This window comes from Haemaphysalis longicornis, unplaced genomic scaffold (assembly GCF_048455015.1).
Source record: "Haemaphysalis longicornis isolate Haplotype H1 unplaced genomic scaffold, Haemaphysalis longicornis Haplotype H1 scaffold_7, whole genome shotgun sequence".
Classification (NCBI taxonomy): domain Eukaryota; kingdom Metazoa; phylum Arthropoda; class Arachnida; order Ixodida; family Ixodidae; genus Haemaphysalis; species Haemaphysalis longicornis.
Window position 1 is genome coordinate 27123273 of NW_027526422.1, and position 19650 is coordinate 27142922.

Consider the following 19650-nt stretch of genomic DNA (forward strand, 5'->3'; position numbering starts at 1 on the left):
CATTAAATCATGATCGGCCGATTTTCCTTTATAGGCGCAGGCAAAGAGCCTTGATGTTCGAGCACCCGGACCTAAAATACCTGGCCGACAACCAGTCGACGACAAGCTCTCAGTGCAGAAATGCGCGCCTACTTCTAAACCGGCTCGCGAGAAATCGGAAGAACGACCTAAAGAACACTCCAGCCTCGTATTTCGAGCGCCAGGAACGAAAACATTTGACCAACGGGTTCCCGACGCGCTTGTCGACCAGAAATCGGCGCCTACTTTTAAACCGACTCGCCAGAAATCGTGCGACAGCGTCGGAGCAACTATTCCGAAGATGGTCGAGAAGAGCGCCTCAAGCGCGAAGTTACCCGAGCCCAAACCGCTATCTACGGGCAGCTCAAGAAAACGGGGAGAAAAAGCACTGTCTAAGCGACAGGCTGCTCCGGCCAACGAACAAGTTCCCCCAGTCCCGCCAGCGCAAGATCATCCCGGCGAAGCGAAACCCGTGAAGTCCAAGAGGAAGAAAGAGCAGGAGGGACACAAGCGGGAACAGGCGGGCCATAAGGGCAAGGAACCACGCACAGGGCGCCAGGAAGGCGGAAATCCCGCGGAACCCGCGGGCGTGGCGACTCCGCCTTCCGCACCTGGTCGGCAGGCGTCGATGGAGAAGCGCCATCGACCCAAACCTGGTGGTCCCTCACCTAGGTCCCAGCACGCTAAGCATCGAAAGGCCAATCTTCCAACAGATAAGGTAAGTATACAGTACCTGCTCGAGGCCTCGAAGCCACGTTCAGGTCGCATTGGCATGCATGTTCAGGTCGCATTGGCATGCCTTGTAGTAACGTATGACCGATCGCGCATTTACTCTAAACATACTGAATATGTTTAGGGGTGAAGCACCTTAAGGCCGAGGCTTGTCCGTCCGCCGTCCAGAGTCCGTGCTCACGACACAGCACCGTGTAAATCGAAACATTGATTGATTGTAGGGTTTAACGCGCCGACGCAACGCAGGCGATGAGGCGCGCCGTAGTGGAGGGCTCCGGATTAATTTTGACCACCTGGGGATCTTTAACGTGCGCCGAAATCTCGTACACACGGGCGTTTTTGCTTTTCGCCTCCATCAGAAAAGCGGCCGCCGCGGCCGGGAATCGAACCCGCGACCTCGTGCTCAGCAGCGCAACAAATCAAAACATCTGTGAACAAAAGGTTCACGGAAGGTTAACAAGAACAAAATAAAAGGTTAACAAAAGGTTAGAGAGTGCTCCTGAAAGCTGTGCTGCGCATGTGCGAGAAGCATTGAATCGGATTGGATTGAATTGGATTTGAACTTGGATTGGGTTGAATTGAATAGAAATGGATTAGATTGGATTGGATTAGATTAAATTGAATTGTACTGTATTGGATTGGATTGGATTGCAAATTGTTTTAGCAGCAGTAAGCACTCTCACGGGTGATTTACGGTAAGAACGATCCCCAGTGCTTCGCCCACTCGTTATGATTCACTTCGTGAAGATGCGTGATTTTTTTTAATGAAACGCAACATGGCAGTTCCATATTCATTTTAAATGAGTACCGTCATGCACCACAGCTCGATCGCTGCAGTACTTGTAACCACTACAGTTTTATGCTAACCTCGTCCCTTCTTCACCCGTTAAAATTCCTGAATCATTCCAGCTGCTTTTCTGCCCCCTTACCTCTTCGCTAGTCTAAATTTCTCTCCGCTCACTGTTTAGGACTATCACGTTTAATGTCGAATCTGACAACCGGATGGTAATTTTTTTCTTTCTAGAGACAATTGAACAATCTTGATTCCCGAAGAGCTCTTCCTAAAAGCAACCATCCTGCATGTTTGTTTTTTTATTCTTCTTCTATCTCCTGGTTTATGTGAGAACTAGGTGATCAACTCCCCTCTGGAGTATTTTCAATGTGCACATGCGCCATTTTACTTTCTATTAACATTGCTCCAGCCCCGCACGGGGTGCCTTCAGTAATCTTGGTGACGGTGAGTGGTGACACCACGTACCCCGAGCTCCCATACTTAAGCTGTTACCTTCCGCGGCGAGAAGTTTAAAGGTGAAGGGTTAGAAGCCGCGAACGTTATAGTGGCCGTCGGGGCCTTGGTCAAGCTCCGGCGAACGCGCTCCTTGTCTGTTTATCGGGCAGGGGGCTCCGAGACCTTGCAGAGCATGAAGGTAACCTCAGTGGACCTCGTTCATATACCTTCGTTCATACTATGCCGTATGGTATACTTCAAATCTTCCCTCCCAAATGATCGGGCCCCGAAAAGTGCCCGCACCGAAGCTATGTTTAAACCACTAACATGGTTTTCTCAAACTCGGACAACTTTCCGCGCTTCTTTGTTTTTCAATCACCTGATAAAGACACGCCTGTCACTAGTAAACCCGTATTCTTAATATCAAATCCAATTGAGAGTGCTGCAGGAAAGAACTACGAAGCGAAGTTATCATCAGGGGACATAGTGATTGAAATTGAAAATAAAGAACAATCGGCAAACCTTCTTAAACTAGAAGCCTAGGTGTCCTCCAAATCGCCATCACACCTTACCGAACCATGAACAGCTGAGAGGATGTCACATCAGAGATGAATGAAACTGAATCTGATCTCTTTAAAGGCCTGAATGAGCGAAGAATAACAACTGTAAAGCGTATAACTATCAGGCGTGATAACAAAGAAATTAAAACTTAAGCATCTCATTCTGACGTTTGACCAAAGCACACTTCCTGAGTCGGTAAAAGCAGGTTTCAAGCACTGCCGCACAAAGCACTACTTACCAAACTCGCGCCGTTGTTGTAAATGGCAACGATTTGGGCATGGTTCCAAGTCCTGCCGTGGAAAACTGACTTGTGAAAAATGTTCAGACATTGATCATCCGGCAAAAAACTGTCAGATCACACATGTGAGGTGCTGTCAGAGCCCACATGGTAGGCGGCGCACCGTTATGGCTCGCCGCCGGTAGCAGATCGCGGAGGCCACGTTAAATGAGACAGACCGGCCGTAAGTTGTCTTCGTGTCATACGCCGCAGCATGCCAAGAAGTATGCTTTACAGGAGAAAACCTGCCATTTAAAATCAGTTATGAAACGGAATTTAACAAATTTGTATTTTTATTGCAAGTATATCCTGATTATTCCCGTATTTTTAATTAGTTTAAATCGTGTTGCTTTATTTTGAACTAGGTTTATTCCTTATACACTTGTTTTTGACCCCCGTTTGACAACCCGATTTACCGTGACGACATGACACAACGACAGGAGACGCCCAAAGCCCGATGCCCTAAGGCGCATCACCCCTAAAGCATTGACTTTACTGTATCCGCATGCCTGATGACTCAACTTGTTCAGCATCTAAATATCCCATTGTAAAGTTAGCATCCAAAGAAGCTATGAAGACAATGGATAAGCCATCCAAGGCACCTGGAGCCGCTTCGAAGCAATTTTTTTTTTGCGCCATTTTGCCACAGGGCATAGGTAACAGGAAAACAATAGACAAAACAGGACAGGGGAACGACAAAGAAGGAAAGCAAAAGAAAAAAAAAAGCAAAGAAAGGAAGACACACAATGTGAGGCGGGCGCACTACAGAAAACTATAGAGTCCAGTTTCGGAAACGAATTCCAACAGTTTCTTGTAAAGTGGGCCGTGCGCCCACCGATGAATATCGGGAGGTCGCCCTGGGCGATGTCCTGCGGGCCCCATGAGTCGAGCTCTGGTTGATTGAAACCCTGGACACGTCCCTAGCAAGTGTTCCAATGTCGCTTCAGCAACAGGGGCAGGGCAGTAGGGGCAGGTCGGGGAGGGATCTACAAGACTAGAAGTCCACGTTCCTCGCACAGCAGGCGTCAGTGCGACGCCCAGGCGGATTCTTCGAAGCACGACCTCTTCACGGCGGGTTAAGCCGCCAGGAAGGTCAGACCCACGCGGAGGGAGAAGGGCACGCGTGGAGCGCCGAAGAATATCTTTCTTGATGAGTAGGGTGTCTTCCAGTGAGAGCTGTAGAAATGGGAGTGGGTACACCACTTGCTGCGGGTGAGCGGCCGAGTCGGCGAGGGCGTGCGTGGTGAACTTAAAAAAAATCATTTGCAGACCACGATATAGTTCCTTCTAGTGGTCTTCCCGTAAGCAATCAGACCATATGTGCGTTCATCTACCTTCAAAAACTGCATTCAAAGCACTCTCTATTATTAAACGCATCTCGGTATGTTTCGTGTTCACAATACTTTTTTTTATCTTTAACTGTCCAGGAAGCGCCAGAACAGCAGAAAGCAAATGTTTACGATCTCGTGGGAATGGCGCTGACACCATTAAGGGATACAACAGCCGGGGCTAACGTGCAAGGTCCACCAGAAGTTGGAAGCAAGCCTACTGGCGTGGGACTAAAGGCTGACAAGAGCGAAGACGTCGCTGGGCGCCCATCCTCAGCCGTAAAGCGGCACGCACGCCCTGCAAACGTTCAGGCAGTCGCTGACAACCCGGTGGCAGGAGCTGCTGAAGAACGTGTTCAGCACAAACACGAAGTCAAAGGTTGTCCTCCTCCTCCTTCTCCTGACTCACCAAGAAGGCTGAGCGCAGGCGTGTTGCCGCTACCTAAGAAGGGTTCTGAAGCGTCCCTGAGAAGCCTTGGGGCAAGCTTCGCACGAGCTGCAAGCGTTGCCCCACCTGAGGACCAAAGGCAGGAAAAGCGCGCAGGCGCGGATCCTTCTCTGGAACCACGCAAACCTGCGTCAGCCATCAAAAAGAAGGCATCCGTGGCTTCTATTCAGTCCGCCAAGAGCTTGGCTGCCGAGATCGTGCCAAACCTAGAGCCGGAGCCGAATGCCGCAGTGCGAAGGGCGGATCAAGGCGCGGCGAGGGGACAGCCAGAAGTGGTTCATGCAGCAAAGCACGGCAAAGAGGCTTTGAGGAAACAGCAGAAGCAAGATGAGCCAAAGGCTTCTTCACCAAGGAAACAGCAGAAGCAAGACGAGCCAAAGGTTTCTTCACCGGCTAAGCCAAAGAAACCGAAGTTCTCGCCGCAGAGCAAGATTCGGAAGCAGCGCAAAGAGGCCGGGAACCGGGATGGCGCTTCCCCCAGCGCCCACAATGCACCGCGAAGTGGGGTTCCAACCGCCGGTCTTGGCGACCCAACACAAAAGAAGCCGCCTGGGAAGTGACGTCCTGGAACGCTGGGCTCCGTTTGCCTTTCTCATTAGTGAAAAAAAAAATATTTTCCCGCGTAAAACGGAGCTTGAATTACATAGACGATTTTAGTTGGCTTGGATATGGAAGTTTGTGTCTACTTGCCTGCAAGAAATATTTGACTAATACCCATATTTGACTACACTGATCTCTTAACATGCTTCACCTAATTCCTGACGACGGGGGCGTCGTCAATTACTTTGTATCACACATAGCTGTAAATACTGTGCATTAGAAATACTGTATATTAGTCAGTGACATATTTGGGTGGTAAAATGAACCTGGCCTTGTAGGCAAACCATAGCGACAGTTTGAAAGTGCTAGGTGAAGCTACGGTTGCGATGCTGCGGACGGAAGCGGCAGAGAGCTGAAGTGAATTTGTACGCAACTTGTGGCGGGAAGGGGGCGTTCGAAATTTCGCTCCCGTTATGCGTTACTACGCGTAAGATAACTTGCGGCTATCTCTGACCCTGAACTACATTGGCCAGACAAGGTGGGAGGACGGGGCGGAGAGAAAGTGGTTAAAGCGAGATAAAATAAATTTCCCGGCCATCATTTCGAGACCGATCTGGTTAGGTCCGGGCTAGCCGTCGGCGTGGCTGCGGAGTTTACTCATGTTTTTGCATTAAAATATTTGGTGGGTGAGCAGTAAGTCTGTTCACGACAAAAATTTCAGGTCTGAAGCACAACGCTGTGGTCCCGCCTCGCCCTACACAGAAAGGGCCTGACCTGGCCTGTCCTGGCCAAAAAGCTACATTCAAAGAAAACAAAGCCCGTACGGTAGATATCTTTGGTCATCATCGGGTGTACTCACAGCCAAGACCTCTTACCTACACTTTTATCTTGTCTTCCTCTTCTCGAGCGAGCTGTGGGTGAACCTGCCTACAACCCCTGACCTGAACGCCCAGCAACTATCGGCCTCGGGACAGATTAATGTCGAATTAGCTCACCATAATGTTACTCTGAGAGAAACAAGGTCGAGAACTGGGCTAGTTAGTGTATATTCACTATGGTGGAATAGCGCAAACTTAACGGTACGAGAGGATGAAAACGGGAGAAATACCAGCGCTTGCGTTCTAATTGAAGCCGTGCCCAACACACAACAACGCGCCCAACACACTTACCCCCCACACTGAAAAATGAAGCTCAAGTGCTGTACAGGTAAGCAACCACATTCCAGCAAGGGCACAGAGGGGGAACTAATGCACGTATCAAAATTCTTCATCAAGAAGGCTTCTTAAGTTTATGTCCTGCGCGGGTCTTTGTGTGCAAACAGAACACTTGTATGGTTAAGTTTGGGGTGACAACGATGCTTGTGGGATTAAGAAGCAAGCTCTAGAGCTGCTAAAGGACATGAAGTGTACCGACTAGCGCTAGAACGTCTCTCCTCTGCAAAGACTGGCAAACGGAGCATCCCGTTTACGCTTATCACAAAGGGATTTCTAGTTTCTACATATGTCCAGAATCAGCTGTACACGTTGTCTGTGGTAGATCCGTTTCTTGTCAGTTCTCCATGAAAAGCTATCAAGTCTACCCTCGTAGCCAGGGGCGAAAGTGTTTAGTCAAAAATTGGGGGTCTGCATTGGTTCTCGTGTGGCTCCTGTCCTGAGTGACATTTTTCTGAGTGCCGTGAATATCGCTCTTGCGAAAAAACTGGGAAATTTTATTGTTAAAGTCTTTAAGTATGTTGATTACTTTTTAGTTATTCGTGAGAGTAACACATGAATGGCGATGCTGTTGTAGGCGATCACTGACGGGCACAAAGTAGAGTTTTAGTGACGTTGCGGTGTCACGGTGTACGTTGGCGGCATGGCATTTTTCCTCAACTACAAATACTCCACTCCCAGATATCTCAGGTCTCTCATCTCCTCAAGCGCGTTTCTAACCGCGCACATGGCCTCAAAGAGCCTCACCTTCTCCGCATTGTGGACTCTTTCGCGACATCTCGCGTCATGTACACTGTGCCCTACCTCCGCCTCTCACTTGCCCAGACAAAGCGCCTTGAAGGAGTCCTCCATGCCCTGTACCGTTTGGCACTGGAGATACCTCATTATGCCGCCACACAAGGTGTCTTAGCCCTAGGCATTCATAATACCCTCGAAGAACGGATCGCATCTCACCTCCAGGCCCAGCTCGAGCGCTTAAAGCTCTCGGCTTCAGGTCGGACGATTCTCACCCTCTTAAACTACCCAACAGCCAGTCTTCCCCCAATCCCTCCCGAGCCTCCTCCGTGGTCGTTCTTCCCAAACCAACTAACTGAGCGCATTCCCCGCCACATGCACCCTGCTCACAACTTGGTCCGCAGGCAACAACGAACAAAAACATTAAACAGGAGCATTAATTGGCTTAAACAGAATGGTGCGACAATCTACTTCACGGACGCCAGTTTTGACTCCACTTCTAAAGATGGTGCTATCCCCCTCCATAGCCCTACCCGGTCCGTAGACCCCATTGTCCACTTCAAAAACGCCCCAACTTGTATAACCCTCGAAGAATTCTCCATAGCCGCCGCCATCGAATACGCTGTGAAAGTCGAGCCCCCTGCCACCCCAATTTTCGCGTGCAGTGACTCGCAGGAGGCGCTACGAAATATTTATCGATACACCACACACCCTCATACCTCTGACACCCTCAACTGCGCCCTTCGCGCCCATCCTACCCACAAGATAACGCTGGTATGGGTCCCCGGCCACGCCAACTTGGACGGCAATGCTTGAGCCCTCGAGCTCACCCGAGTACTCTCCCCGGGTCCGTCCATGTTGTGGCCCCATGTGTACCACCCTGGCACTCTAAAGATTTTAAAACATCAGGCACGCCGACAGCATCTCTGCGCGCTACGCGCACGCAGGCAGTGTTTCCCGGTCCCCCAGCTCGCCATCTCCCGTGAAGCCGCATCTGTGGTCCGAAAAGCACGAACCTCCTCTCTTATCACTCCATGCCGTATCCACTACATGCATGACATTCTCTTGCGTCCCACTTGCTCTACACCCAACTGCCCTTCCTACCCATCAGTACGACACCTTTACTGAGAGTGCCATCCGCCAGACCTACCACCACCCCTGCGTTACCGCATCGCTTGCTGGGAGGACTGGTTGAACCCGGGTCCTGGCGTAGATGTCAAATCGACGCAAAAACTTTGGTCGGCCCACTTCCTTCGTGTTAGTGCGGACCTCTGGGAGTTCTACGGATCAGCCGTATCCAAATGAAGAGACTGTGGCACGATGGCCCGGACTAGGGCTGTTTAAAGAAAAGTTTCAGGTGCGACGGCATCTCATTCACTCGCCTTGTCCCTCCATACGGCGTTGTCGTTGTCCGTCCACACTTCTCCCCCATTCTCCTCGCCGCGCGAGCTGCGCTCTCCGCCGCTCACCCCCTCTCCTTTCCGATAGCGAACCTGTCTCGCGAGGGGCATTGCATTGGATTCGATTGGATTGGCTTGGCTTGGCTTGAATTGGATTAAAGTGGATTGTGTTGGATTGTGTCGCGTCATAGCCACGCCACGTTGCGTCATAGCCGCGGCAGGGGGTTCACGGCACGTTTCACGTGATGGGAGAATCAACCTAACGGAAACAACGGAACCCCCTATGCGTCGCTTCTACACAGGGGTTCCCGCGAGAGGAGGTGGGAGTATTCTCTCTCTCTCTCTCTCTCTCTCTCTCTCTCTCTCTCTCTCAACGACCTTATGTTGAGCAAGTCCACAGTGACCTCGTCATTTTGGTCTGTTTTCGTACGCTACTCTGCAAGCGCGACTTATTGTCTCTAGCGGATGCTTTGCACGCCGAGCCTCTCGAAGCGCGGCCTCTCTCTCGGCCGTGCTAACTGCCCGCAGCCGGGCCATATGGAGTCAGTGCTCACCTACAGCATCTTCGACATTCAAGTTGCGGCTCTTCTACGGTACAGAGCGCCCGACGACACGAGGACGAACGAACGAGGGGTGTACGCTATGACCGAGCAAGTGTTGCCCCGATGCGGCGAACGCTGGAGTTTTTTTGTGGCCAGTGTTGGCCAATCTCCCTAAATGTATGCATGGCTTGACGAACGTGCGCTCGAGGCACTCGGCGAACGCTGGAGTGTTTTTTCTTTCTTTGCCAATATTGGCCCATCTCCCTAAGTGGGTATGCTTAGCTTGACGAACGTGCGCTCGAGGCCCGTGTGCACGAGCGCTCGGCATTTTCTTGTTTTTTTAGCTGCGGACAGCGATGGCGTTTTACAGTGTTGGGGCACAGCCCCTACGTATAGCGTGTCCCGCGCAGGGTGACCACAGCGGTGAGAGCGCGTCGAACTCAGATGAGGACGTCAGCCCCGATGTGTTACGTGCCCCGTGAGAGATTCAGTGAGCGCGCAACGAACGCGTGGGCAGTGCGCAGCAACCCGGAACATGCGCACAACCACGAAGTCTGGCTTAAAACTTGAGCTCACGACTGCAGTGGGGGGAGATAGACGGAACCACCTGGCGGTACCGAATGGCTACGATGGGAGCAGCAAGGGACAGATGACTGCAACCACAACCCTCGCCTGACTTGGGCTAACCTGCACGCGTGGTGAGCGCGCACGGTGCAGCTTGGGACAATGAACACTGACATCGTTCTGAAACGGTGCAGTGTGTATTGAGTGTCGCGTTGCTCGCCTGATTGCTCTGTTTCATGCTGATATATCTACGCACGTTGTTTTTTTTATTGTCCCGGAATAAACCAGTGATTTCTGTTTCGTATCGGCGTCGTTTCGTCTGGCGGGGTCAACCTCGCGAACCGTAAGCACGTGAAGAATGTCCCTTAAACAGCTTTTGGGTCTGTCACTCTTATTCCAGGAAACGCACGTGTGTTGTACTTACTTGCCAAGGTCGGGGAAGCCTTTGTTAAGTTTTTTCTTCTGGCCACTCGAAGCTAGGAAAGTTGGGAATAGCTGTCAACAGCCTGAGTTCATCTGTAACGAAGTCGGGAGTTCATAGTATGGGTACCAGTTCTGCTTGCCAAGGTACACCAGACTAAAATAACGAGGTTTACCAGATCATGCCCTCGTTTCTGCGGCTAAGAGGTTTTTTTTAAAAAAACTAAAGATATCACAAAGGTCAAGGAAGAGAAAAAAGTGCTGTGGTTTAGCTTTGGTTAACCCTAGTTGATAGCGAGAGCTTCACTGCCCTGGCTAGGCCCATTGTCGATGTGTGGTTTCGCCGTGTTATACAGACATGTTTGCAGTAAATACACTGCTTACTCGATAATTTTTTTTTTTCGCCTCAGAGCATGGTTTAAGCCTCGCTGCTCTACGAGCGACCCCAGCTGGACGTTCGTCTTCCTTCATCGCACATGGCTCAGTGCCGCACGCTGCCTCCTGGCCTTCCTTTGCGGCGCGTGCGTATCGCTCCGGCGGCGGCCTCCTCGCCTTCTTCCGCAATGCGGCGACACGGGTTCTGCGCACCTCTCCGTTCCCTCCTCGCCTATCTCTCCGCAGAAGGGTTTCAAGCTGGGCTAGTTGGAAAGACATATTCTTGAATGAAACCAGCATGAACTTAAACAAATATAAAGGAAGTGGAACACAGGTTGTGACAACGTGCGTTTGAGAGAACTGGAATTGTCATTAAAGGGCCTCCCATCATCTCATCCATCTTCACATTGTACTAAGTACAGTGGGTGTAAACCTAATTTTCCTGCCGCTGACATTTCATTTAGGCTCCGTGAACCAACGCCCCGCCAAATTATGGATGCGTTTCACATAGCAGAAAGAGGAGACAAGTGTGTCAGCCGAGCAAGCGTGCGTCTTCATCCCAAAGAGATTGCTGATCTGCAAGGGCCTTGACCGTAGCCGGTGTCTATCTAGTTTCTGATCACCGTGGCTTTTGTGAACTTGTTTTGCTCATGCGCAGTGTCTTTTATAGTTTTGTGTTAAGTATATATATCCACCCTTCTTGATATTAAACTTTGGTTTTTAGACCAGTGCTTGTCCTTATGTTCCATTCCACTTCCTTTGTCTTTAAGTTCGCGTTGGTTTCATCCAAGAATAAACCTATCTCTCCCCTGCCGCCTATCTCTCCCCGCCATCGGGCCGCTGCTCCATGCCGGGCGCTTGCAGAAGGGGGCGTGGTTTGACTTTCAGCTCTGAAAGTCAAAACTGGTCACCCGCGAAGAGTGTCCTAGGTAGCGTAGTACAGCTTTCGCTACGAAAATGCCAGCGTTTCTCCGTTAACCCGTGTCTAAACGCAATTTCGCATATGTTTAAAAATATAGCTGGCAAGTTTAACGTGGGCGTTGTTTTAGAATAAGTGAGAAGTTAGACATAAAAAGAGAGGCTTTGAAAAAGAAGGGCTGTGGTGTCACAACACCGGTCACAGTTTGTGGACTGCAGAAGCAGCTTTGTGGACTGCATCCCCTTGTCGTGTCATAAAATATGCATTGGGCAGATGGCGCAGTGCATCAGTGAGCGCCTGCATTAACATCGCAACACGTTGAAGGGCACGCCCACGTCCTACCTCTCGGCGCATTGCTCTAAGCATGGTGTCACCCCAAGCTTAACCGCACGAGTGCTCTGTTTGCACATGAAGATGCGCGCACGAGGGAAATTTCAGAAGCAGTCGTGATAAGAAAAGAATTCTGATGCGTGCATTACCCCCCCTTCCCCCCGTGCTTTTGCTGTAATGTGAAGTTGCTTATCTTGACAGCACCTGAGCTTCAGTTTTCTGTGTGGGGGTGAGTGTGTTAAGCGCGTTGTCTACGTCGCTGCTGCGGCTAGTACGCAAGCGCTTCTATATATCTTTTTCTGGTTTTCAATAAAACTTCAGTTATTAGTAAGCGCTCGTCTTGTGTCCTCCTCTCGTCTGGTTAAGTTAGCGCTGTTCCATCATAATGATTCTACGAGAGCAGTACGGTTATGGAAAATGGCTAACCCGTGCTTTTCCTCAGCTATACTGCAACAAATTCAATGCCGTTGGAGGGCAGGAGACAAGACAGCGTCGGGAAGTTTTTGTTTCAGCAGCTATCACGGAAATCCTTCAGCCACATCACAAGCTACCGCGGAACGGACAGCGCCATATACAAAGTTTTATTGCGATAATTAATGCAGAATTCTAAATTCCAAATTAGAAACAATTGTTTTTGCTTTTGGACTGGTTGGGACGGCACCCGGTCAGTGCACTTGAAATTAGGTGTCCAATTGCGATTGAAAGTGCCTTTCGCCCCGTTGTCCAATCATGGGAGCAAGGTTTAGTGCCAGTATTTTTTTTCGTCTTTCTACATTACCATTTGTGCCAAATAAACGGTTATAAAACTACTACTACTACTCTTTCTACTAGCTGAAGGGCGACTTCACGGATACGCTGGAAGTTGGTGTCTCGTGGTTCGAAAGCTTTAGTCGTCGTCAGCTACTAAGCCCGCAATTACACAATTTCACTCGAGCGGTTCGACGGGAGCCTCAAAGTGGCGCGATGACTTTGAGAGGGCGTGCGCGCGTGCATGTCCACCTGCGGCATCCTGTTGAGCCGAAAAACATAAGGTCCCTAGAAAAACAGGGAGTACAGCGCACCAAGCGTAGAAATTCTGCACCGTGAAAGGCTGCAGCTGCGTTACCCAGAGGTCGCCACGCACGAGGAGGAATTTCGACTCAACGATGAAGGCGGGAATTACGAATGAACCGCAATGGACCGCGCTTTCCTGCTACTAATCTGCGAAAAAAAAGCTTGCGGTGAGTGAAAAGTAGCGCTCCAGTTGGCTGTTCTGCGCATGCCTGAGCACGCATTCGTTTTGCTTGATCATGTGGGCTTTAGGCTTGACTAATTCGCGCGGAAGGCCTGACGGAGGCGAAAAGCGATAACGCCCGTGTGTAAGATTTAGGCGCACGTTAAGATCCCCATGTACTCAGAATTAACCCGGTGCCCGCCACTTTTAACCTCATAATCAATCGATCAATTAAACCTCAGCGTTAAGCCTCATAATCAATCAATTCGCGCGGAACCAGAAACCGTTTTTTTTTATGGGCGCGAGATACAACAGTGTGCGTGCGTCCAAGATTTCAGTGCTCCAGGAAGAATTCTAGGTAAGGTAGCTGTGTCCGTAGCAATTCACAACAGCGCTGCTTATAGGTCAGTGGAATAGCTCCAGCTTCCACACAATGTTTTTGTATTGCTTTAAATTTCGCGCTCTTTTTTTTTCGTGTAATTACGTGGAGCCTTTTTATTGTACTATACCTTAAAGTTCTGACTTTGCTGAGAGAGTCCTGATTTAGATAATCTGCAGTGTAGAACGCTTTTTCTCTCGTTGCGTGACACCCCAGCCCTGCCACCTCAATGTCCCTGCTCATCCCCGCACCACTTGTTCTTATCCATCTCAGCTGGAGATGTCGTAATTTCCCGCTATAGAACCACAAACCAACTTTTCCTTGCCAGAAAAATATCTTGCCACCAGGGGCGTATACAGGAGAGTGTTTCAGTATCAAACAACACCCCCTCCTCCCCCCCCCCCCCCCCCTCCTAGAAATTTTCAGAGCGCCGCATCCGTTCCTTTCCTTTCCTTTCGTACCACCTTAGGGTAGTATAAGGCTGAAAACATCTCAAACAACTTTAAAAACCAACTCGCCGGTGTCAGACTCCCGCAGACGTAGAGCCTGCCCGAGGCGGCGGTCAGGCAAGCAGTACAGCACGAGGTGCGAAAAATCTGGCTCCAGAGAGACCGCCACTGGGATAAAACAGAACCTTCACTCCTCCCCCGAGAACCTCCCAGTCGTACATCGACCCCCATATAGTGGACAATGACGCTGTCTCCAATTCCCCAGTATTCTATTGAAGGCGGCCTGGCATGAACACTGAAGAGCCGCTGGTCTACTTCCTCCACCCCATCCCGAACTTACAAGACTTCACTCGTATTCCCAAAAGACCCAGCAGATTCACTTTTTGAACTGGAGTGGCATTGAAAATTGGGCGAGTCGGAATGTTAACTTTCCCATTGCACAACGGACAGAACAATGAAAACGACCGACAGAAATAGGGCTGAACTAAAATTTTATTCGAGAAACGTAAAATATACAGTCATCTTGCCTTCAACAGCGGAAACTCTACCCCGATAGAAGGCTCTACGCAACCCGGCACTGTCTTACAGAGCACAGTACTCGAGATACGCAACTTCCGCATCTAGCAAAGACAGGAATATTGCGCTAACGCCTGAGTAGGGATGTTTTACAGTGAGGCTGTCTACGGCTACGATCCAGCATATCGTCTTCAGCGACGCACCGAGCGTACACACTAAACTTTTTTACACCCTTTTGGGCCGAAAAGGGTGTAAAAATCTTGTCCCATGGCTAACACCCTTAAAAGGTGTTTTGGCAAAAAAAGGGTGTCTGGATGAAAAAAGGGTGATGAGCTCAACACCTTTAAAAAAGGGTGTTGAGGATGCTCAACACCCTAAAAAAAGGTTGTGGAGTCTCACACCCTTTTTTTGAGGTGATGGCATGCGCAGAGGCAATGTCAAACGGTGGAGCGCGCAGCATTCAACACAAACAGCCAATACGTACAAGTTACAGTTGGAACACGGGATTCAAGCGGTACAGGGAGTGCATACTTACTTAGCAATACATGTGCTGTTCTTGCTTTTATACCCAGCAGAGGAAAGCCCCCAGATGGAGTCGGTGGGCTTGTCGCAAAAAAACTGATATTTTAGCGCTAATTTTGGAAGTATGGATTTTACTACGAGAATATACAAATCAACACGTGGATTTGCAAAAACTTTTTAATTACGCAGTAGTTTTTCTAATCCGTAACTTAAAGAATTTTATTAAATATCATACAAATCTTCCCTGCCACCTCAACACCCTTCAAAAAGGGTGTTCATTATTTCAACACCCTTTTTCCCAGAAGGGTGTAAAGCTACAAATTAGGGTGTTCGAAACTAAGAAACAGGGCGTAAAGAAAAAAAGGGTGTGAGAAAAGACCGCCAACGAAGAAAAAAGGTGGAGAGACCTCCAATTTTGGAGGCATTTTGTACCTGTTTACACGGGTGGACTGAACATTCTCTACGAGCGGGCGGGGGGGGGGGTTTGTGCCTCACGATGTTTACAGCAATATGAATTGGCATAATTTATTACCAGTGAAGCTCTTTAAGCTTCAGGAGGTAGTTTCAGCAACATTAGCAAAAACATACAAAGAAAAAACTGGGGCGCCTGTAAAGGGTGCACCACCGCAGATAGGGTATTATGACAGTGAAGTCGGCTTTCGAGCTTGTTAGAGTGTGAGCACAAGGGGCGTATGCGTATCCGCACCTCTTACTGTACCATTTCAAAGGTACTAGTCTTTTTTGGATTCTAAAAGGTAAAAAAATTCGGGCAGCTTGCAATAGTGGTGCAAGACTGGAGAAACAGCAACGCTGGGGGCCGACCTACCTTGTTTCCCTCTTGGATCTCCTGGAAATGGGGAGGGGGGGGAGGCGGGCACACTGGAACAGCCTTGTAAAATCTGGTTAAATTTGGCCTCATCCCTGAGCGGTCATCCTGGCTTAGCAAGAACATTGTAAACCTTAGCAAACATAACAAAACCTAGCAACACCGGAAGAAACTAGGTCGACCCCCAGCTCCGCTGTTCTTTTTTTGCAACTGAACACCTATTTCACACCGTTTCAACAACCTACAGAAAGCCAAGCGTGTTGCAGTTGGTAAACATTCTTTTCGCCACACGACTACAGTCTTCTTAATTTTGAAGGTTCAAATTGGTGTTTCACGTGCCAAAGCTAAACTTGGGGCATGAGGTGCACCCAATAAGGAAACGAGCGATCATTGCAGAAGAGCAATTATTTTTTTTGTTGCGTTTGGAAATTTCTTGCGAGTAGAGGAGTATATGAGGGGATGTCTTCTTCTTTACAGCGCTATTATGCATCCGAACATGGCCTTATTCAATGAACAGCTGAACACCTTTTCCACACCCTTTCAACACCCTAAGAAAAACCAAGGGTGTTGAAGTTGATCAACACCCTTATTTTCGAACAAAAAGGGCGTAGAGCTAGAAAAAGGGTGTTGAGACTCAAGAAAAAGGGTGTAAAGGCCTCCCAACACCCTTTTTCCACCTATGCTACGCCCTTTTTGGCTAAAAGGGTGTAAAAAAGTTTAGTGTGTACACCAACTGTTTTCAGCGTAGAAAAAATGATAATGAAATAAAGAATGTCCTAGGGCCTCCATATTGGGACATAAGACGTCTTATCATTGCCTCGAAAAAAATTTCTTCCCAGCAATGTACTTGTGCTTAAGGAGCCATGAAGAGAAAATACAACTTTGTTTAATTTGAAAGAACTAGAATTCAGTATCTCACTCAGCTTCATCACAGCCACAAAAGATGTTTTTTAACAAAAAAAAAGCAAGAAGTATTTAAAAACTTTCAAATTTTGCGCCCCAGTGACGTGTAATGAGCAAGAATGACGTCATACGGGTCAATAATAAAAATTTTCAGTGCGTTAACTGCACGTTAGCAATCAAGTGATGCGGTCAAATGGAACTACAGATCCTATTACAGAGTCCAGTCATGTGTCGTCGCGACAGGTCAGTTAGACGGCCGCCAATCGCACAAACAAGATTCCGTGACGTCATAGAAAAGTTGCGGGAAATTGGCTAGGGGGTCGCGACTGCTTCACGCGTTTTCTTTAATATCTCCGTTATTTGTTCGAAGGTTGCGATGATATTGGTATCATATTTATCGGGACTACGCAGTCTTTCTAATAAACCCAACTTGTATTTTGTCTTCATGGCTCCTTTAAACGTGAAGCCGACTTTAAAGGGGCTATGCAGGCGAAACGCAAGCTTGGTTGTTCGAAAGATTGCCTCTTTATGTAACACCGACATCGCTTTTAACGTAAACTTCACTCATATAAGCTACATAATCAATAAAAATAGAGGAGGAACTCACTAGCTACCTTTCCGCATTGAACTTAAAACTTACTATGTGCGCTATTGCGATTGACTGAGGCCAGCAAAATCCAACAAAAGTTATAAAGGTGTTAGAAGCTTGCAGATACGAGCTATTTGCGCTTGAATTTGGTGGGCATTCTTGTTGTAGCAGTAAGCATGGGGAAATAAACAATGTACGTTACGTAAGTACACGTAAACATAAAATCAGTAGTGCGTGCGGTCGACGCTGCGTAGCCGACGCTGCACGTTAGTGGGGCGCGTTGGGCTTGTCTAAGATGACACTGGCCAACTGAATAGCGACTCTGCCACTTACGTGACTCTGTTTGTGGGATCATACCCAATGTCTCACTAAACAATTACTATAAACCATAAGAAAAATACGCCAGGTAAAATAGGTTCAGAAAAATCGGGTGGTGACAGTGGTCCTGAGCTATAGTTACTTTACATTGCATATACTTTGGAGAGTTGCGCATCTGATTTTCACGAGCCGCCACGCCACCGGTGCCACCATGACAGTAAAGCCCGCTATGAGTTCCGCGCACCGAACTCCTTTTTCAGTTCTGCGCAGGTCAGCGGCTGCGTCTGCCCCGCGCAGCTGCCAGCGCAGCCGGCAGAAGAGAGAGAGACATATAACATTTATTCAGAAAAAGAAGACTTCACCCCACCCCTGCAACCGGTGCTGCTGCTCCTAAATGCGTGACGGGTGCTTTCCAGCATGATCGTGGAAGTCAAGATGGCGGATAGATGCACGAGGACGAGGGTTCGCTTCCCGGCCACGGCGGCCGCTTTTCTGATTGAGGTGAAAAGCAAAAACGCCCGTGTGTGCGAGATCCCCAGGCGGTCAACGATCCCCAGGTGGTCAAAATTAATCCGGAGCCCTCACTACGGCGCGCCTCATCACCTGTGTACCATCGGCGCGTTAAACCCTACAATCAATCAATAAATTGCGGATAGATGCGCAACTCTGCTCCCGAAGGAGAGTCATCTACCGGAACTCTAGCCCGGGCGGTATCGCTGTGCCATCCAGGAAAGCGCGCGATAACCAAGCTAACGAAAAGAGGCGCCAGTCACAAAACGGCAGTCCAAATAACGTACCTTTCGTTTTCGGGTGCCTGCCCTGAAGACGTTATAATATACTGACGCCACAAAACATACGATGAAGCGGGAGAATTCCAATTTTGGGGTAAATTGCTTATTTATCAGTGAATAAAGCATCGTTTGCTGTTTGCTGTCGTACAAGCCCTCGGGGTATACTATAACTCAAGAATTCTTTTTTTCATAAAACAAACTGGTATTTTGTATTCATGGTCCTTTTAAGGGATCGGTGAAAGCTCGGTTTTTGTACGGTGGCTTTCCCGCTTCCTGGTTGCACAGTGAAGGATCGCCATCTACGGAGGGAGAATTGTTACAACCCCACTTTATACTTGTCTGCACGTCCGCTGCGCCTTTCCCGAGTCGCGTGCTCTCCTCGCCAGGCGCGACGTCGCTCTCCCCCACTGACAGGGCACAATGCCGCGCGTGCTTCGGCGGCCACCTGCGTGGTGCACTAGATACGTCATTGTCTGAACCCACCAATCTTGTATGTCTTTTGTCGGTGAAGTGTAAATCGCGCCAATGTTCAAATATTTCAACAAAGCAAATACCCGATATAGCTAAACCCCAACATAGTCCCACCAGAGTGCCACCTTCGCCGGACTCCCTTCTGCACAGGATGGAAGGACTTTGAATTTTTCAAAGGCGATATTCTTTCTTGAGGTGCTTAAACTCAGGAATTTCGGTGTGTCTGTCTGTGTCTGTGGCTCGATTCTGTCAACCGACCAAAGGGAAACAAAATCTGCGCAATAGTCTTATATAGTCAGTGCCAAATCTAAACGTCTAAGTCCGGTTTTAATGTTCATACTTGTGGTCGCGGGTTCGATTCCCGGTCGTGGCGGCCGCTTTTCTGATGGAGGCGAAAAGCAAAAGCGCCCGTGTGTACGAGATTTCGGCGCACGATAAAGATCCCCAGGTGGTCAAAATTAATCTGGAGCCCTCCACTACGGCGCGCCTCGTTGCCTGCGTTGCGTCGGCGCGTTAAAACCCCCAATCAATCAATCAATGTTCATACTTGTCAACATTGTTGAACAAGAAAAAAACATTACGCAAATATAAGACAAAAAATTAATACATAATCGATATTTACAGTGTTCCTTTATTAAAAAAAATCACCCGCATTTCCCCGAAGGGGAGCATGGGGAAGTGCGAATGCACGGGTGATGCTATGAGGGGGGAGTTATGTTGAACTGTGTTGGCATTGGCCCGTTAGTTGCATTTAACACCCCCGCGTGATCAAGTGGGGATTCACACACCCCGTTAGTCGTTCTCTGGAAATCTTGGTGAATTAAAGTGTATGTTCGAGGAGATCACACACACACGCAAGTGAAGTGAAACGACAGTATTCTTTATTCAGCACTTGTTGGTGTTGTCGCTGTAGTTGACGGTCATTATGACCGCCTTGTGGTCACTGAAATGTACGGTCAAGAGTTGTTGCAAGACCGCGCGTATCAGACAGTTAATCGCAAAGGCCAGGTCGATGTAGCTGCCGTTGATGGTGGTGGGAGCCTCT

The 19650-nt window shown here is 48.9% G+C and overlaps 1 protein-coding gene across 1 annotated transcript; it reads left to right on the plus strand.

The window, feature by feature from the left end:
* The first annotated feature begins 58 nt into the window (after nt 1–58).
* Nucleotides 59–5243, plus strand: LOC144144906 (uncharacterized). The gene is made up of 2 exons (XM_077676408.1): nt 59–736; nt 4244–5243. The coding sequence occupies exons 1-2, from the start codon at nt 320–322 to the stop codon at nt 5150–5152; spliced, it is 1326 nt and encodes a 441-aa protein (XP_077532534.1). The 5' UTR covers nt 59–319; the 3' UTR covers nt 5153–5243.
* Nucleotides 5244–19650: the final 14407 nt, after the last annotated feature.

Coding starts and splice junctions, on each gene's coding strand:
- LOC144144906 (XM_077676408.1), top strand. CDS start 320: ATGGTCGAGAAGAGCGCCTCAAGCGCGAAGTTACCCGAGCCCAAACCG. Junction 737..4,243: donor CCAATCTTCCAACAGATAAG/GTAAGTATACAG, acceptor TTAACTGTCCAG/GAAGCGCCAGAACAGCAGAA.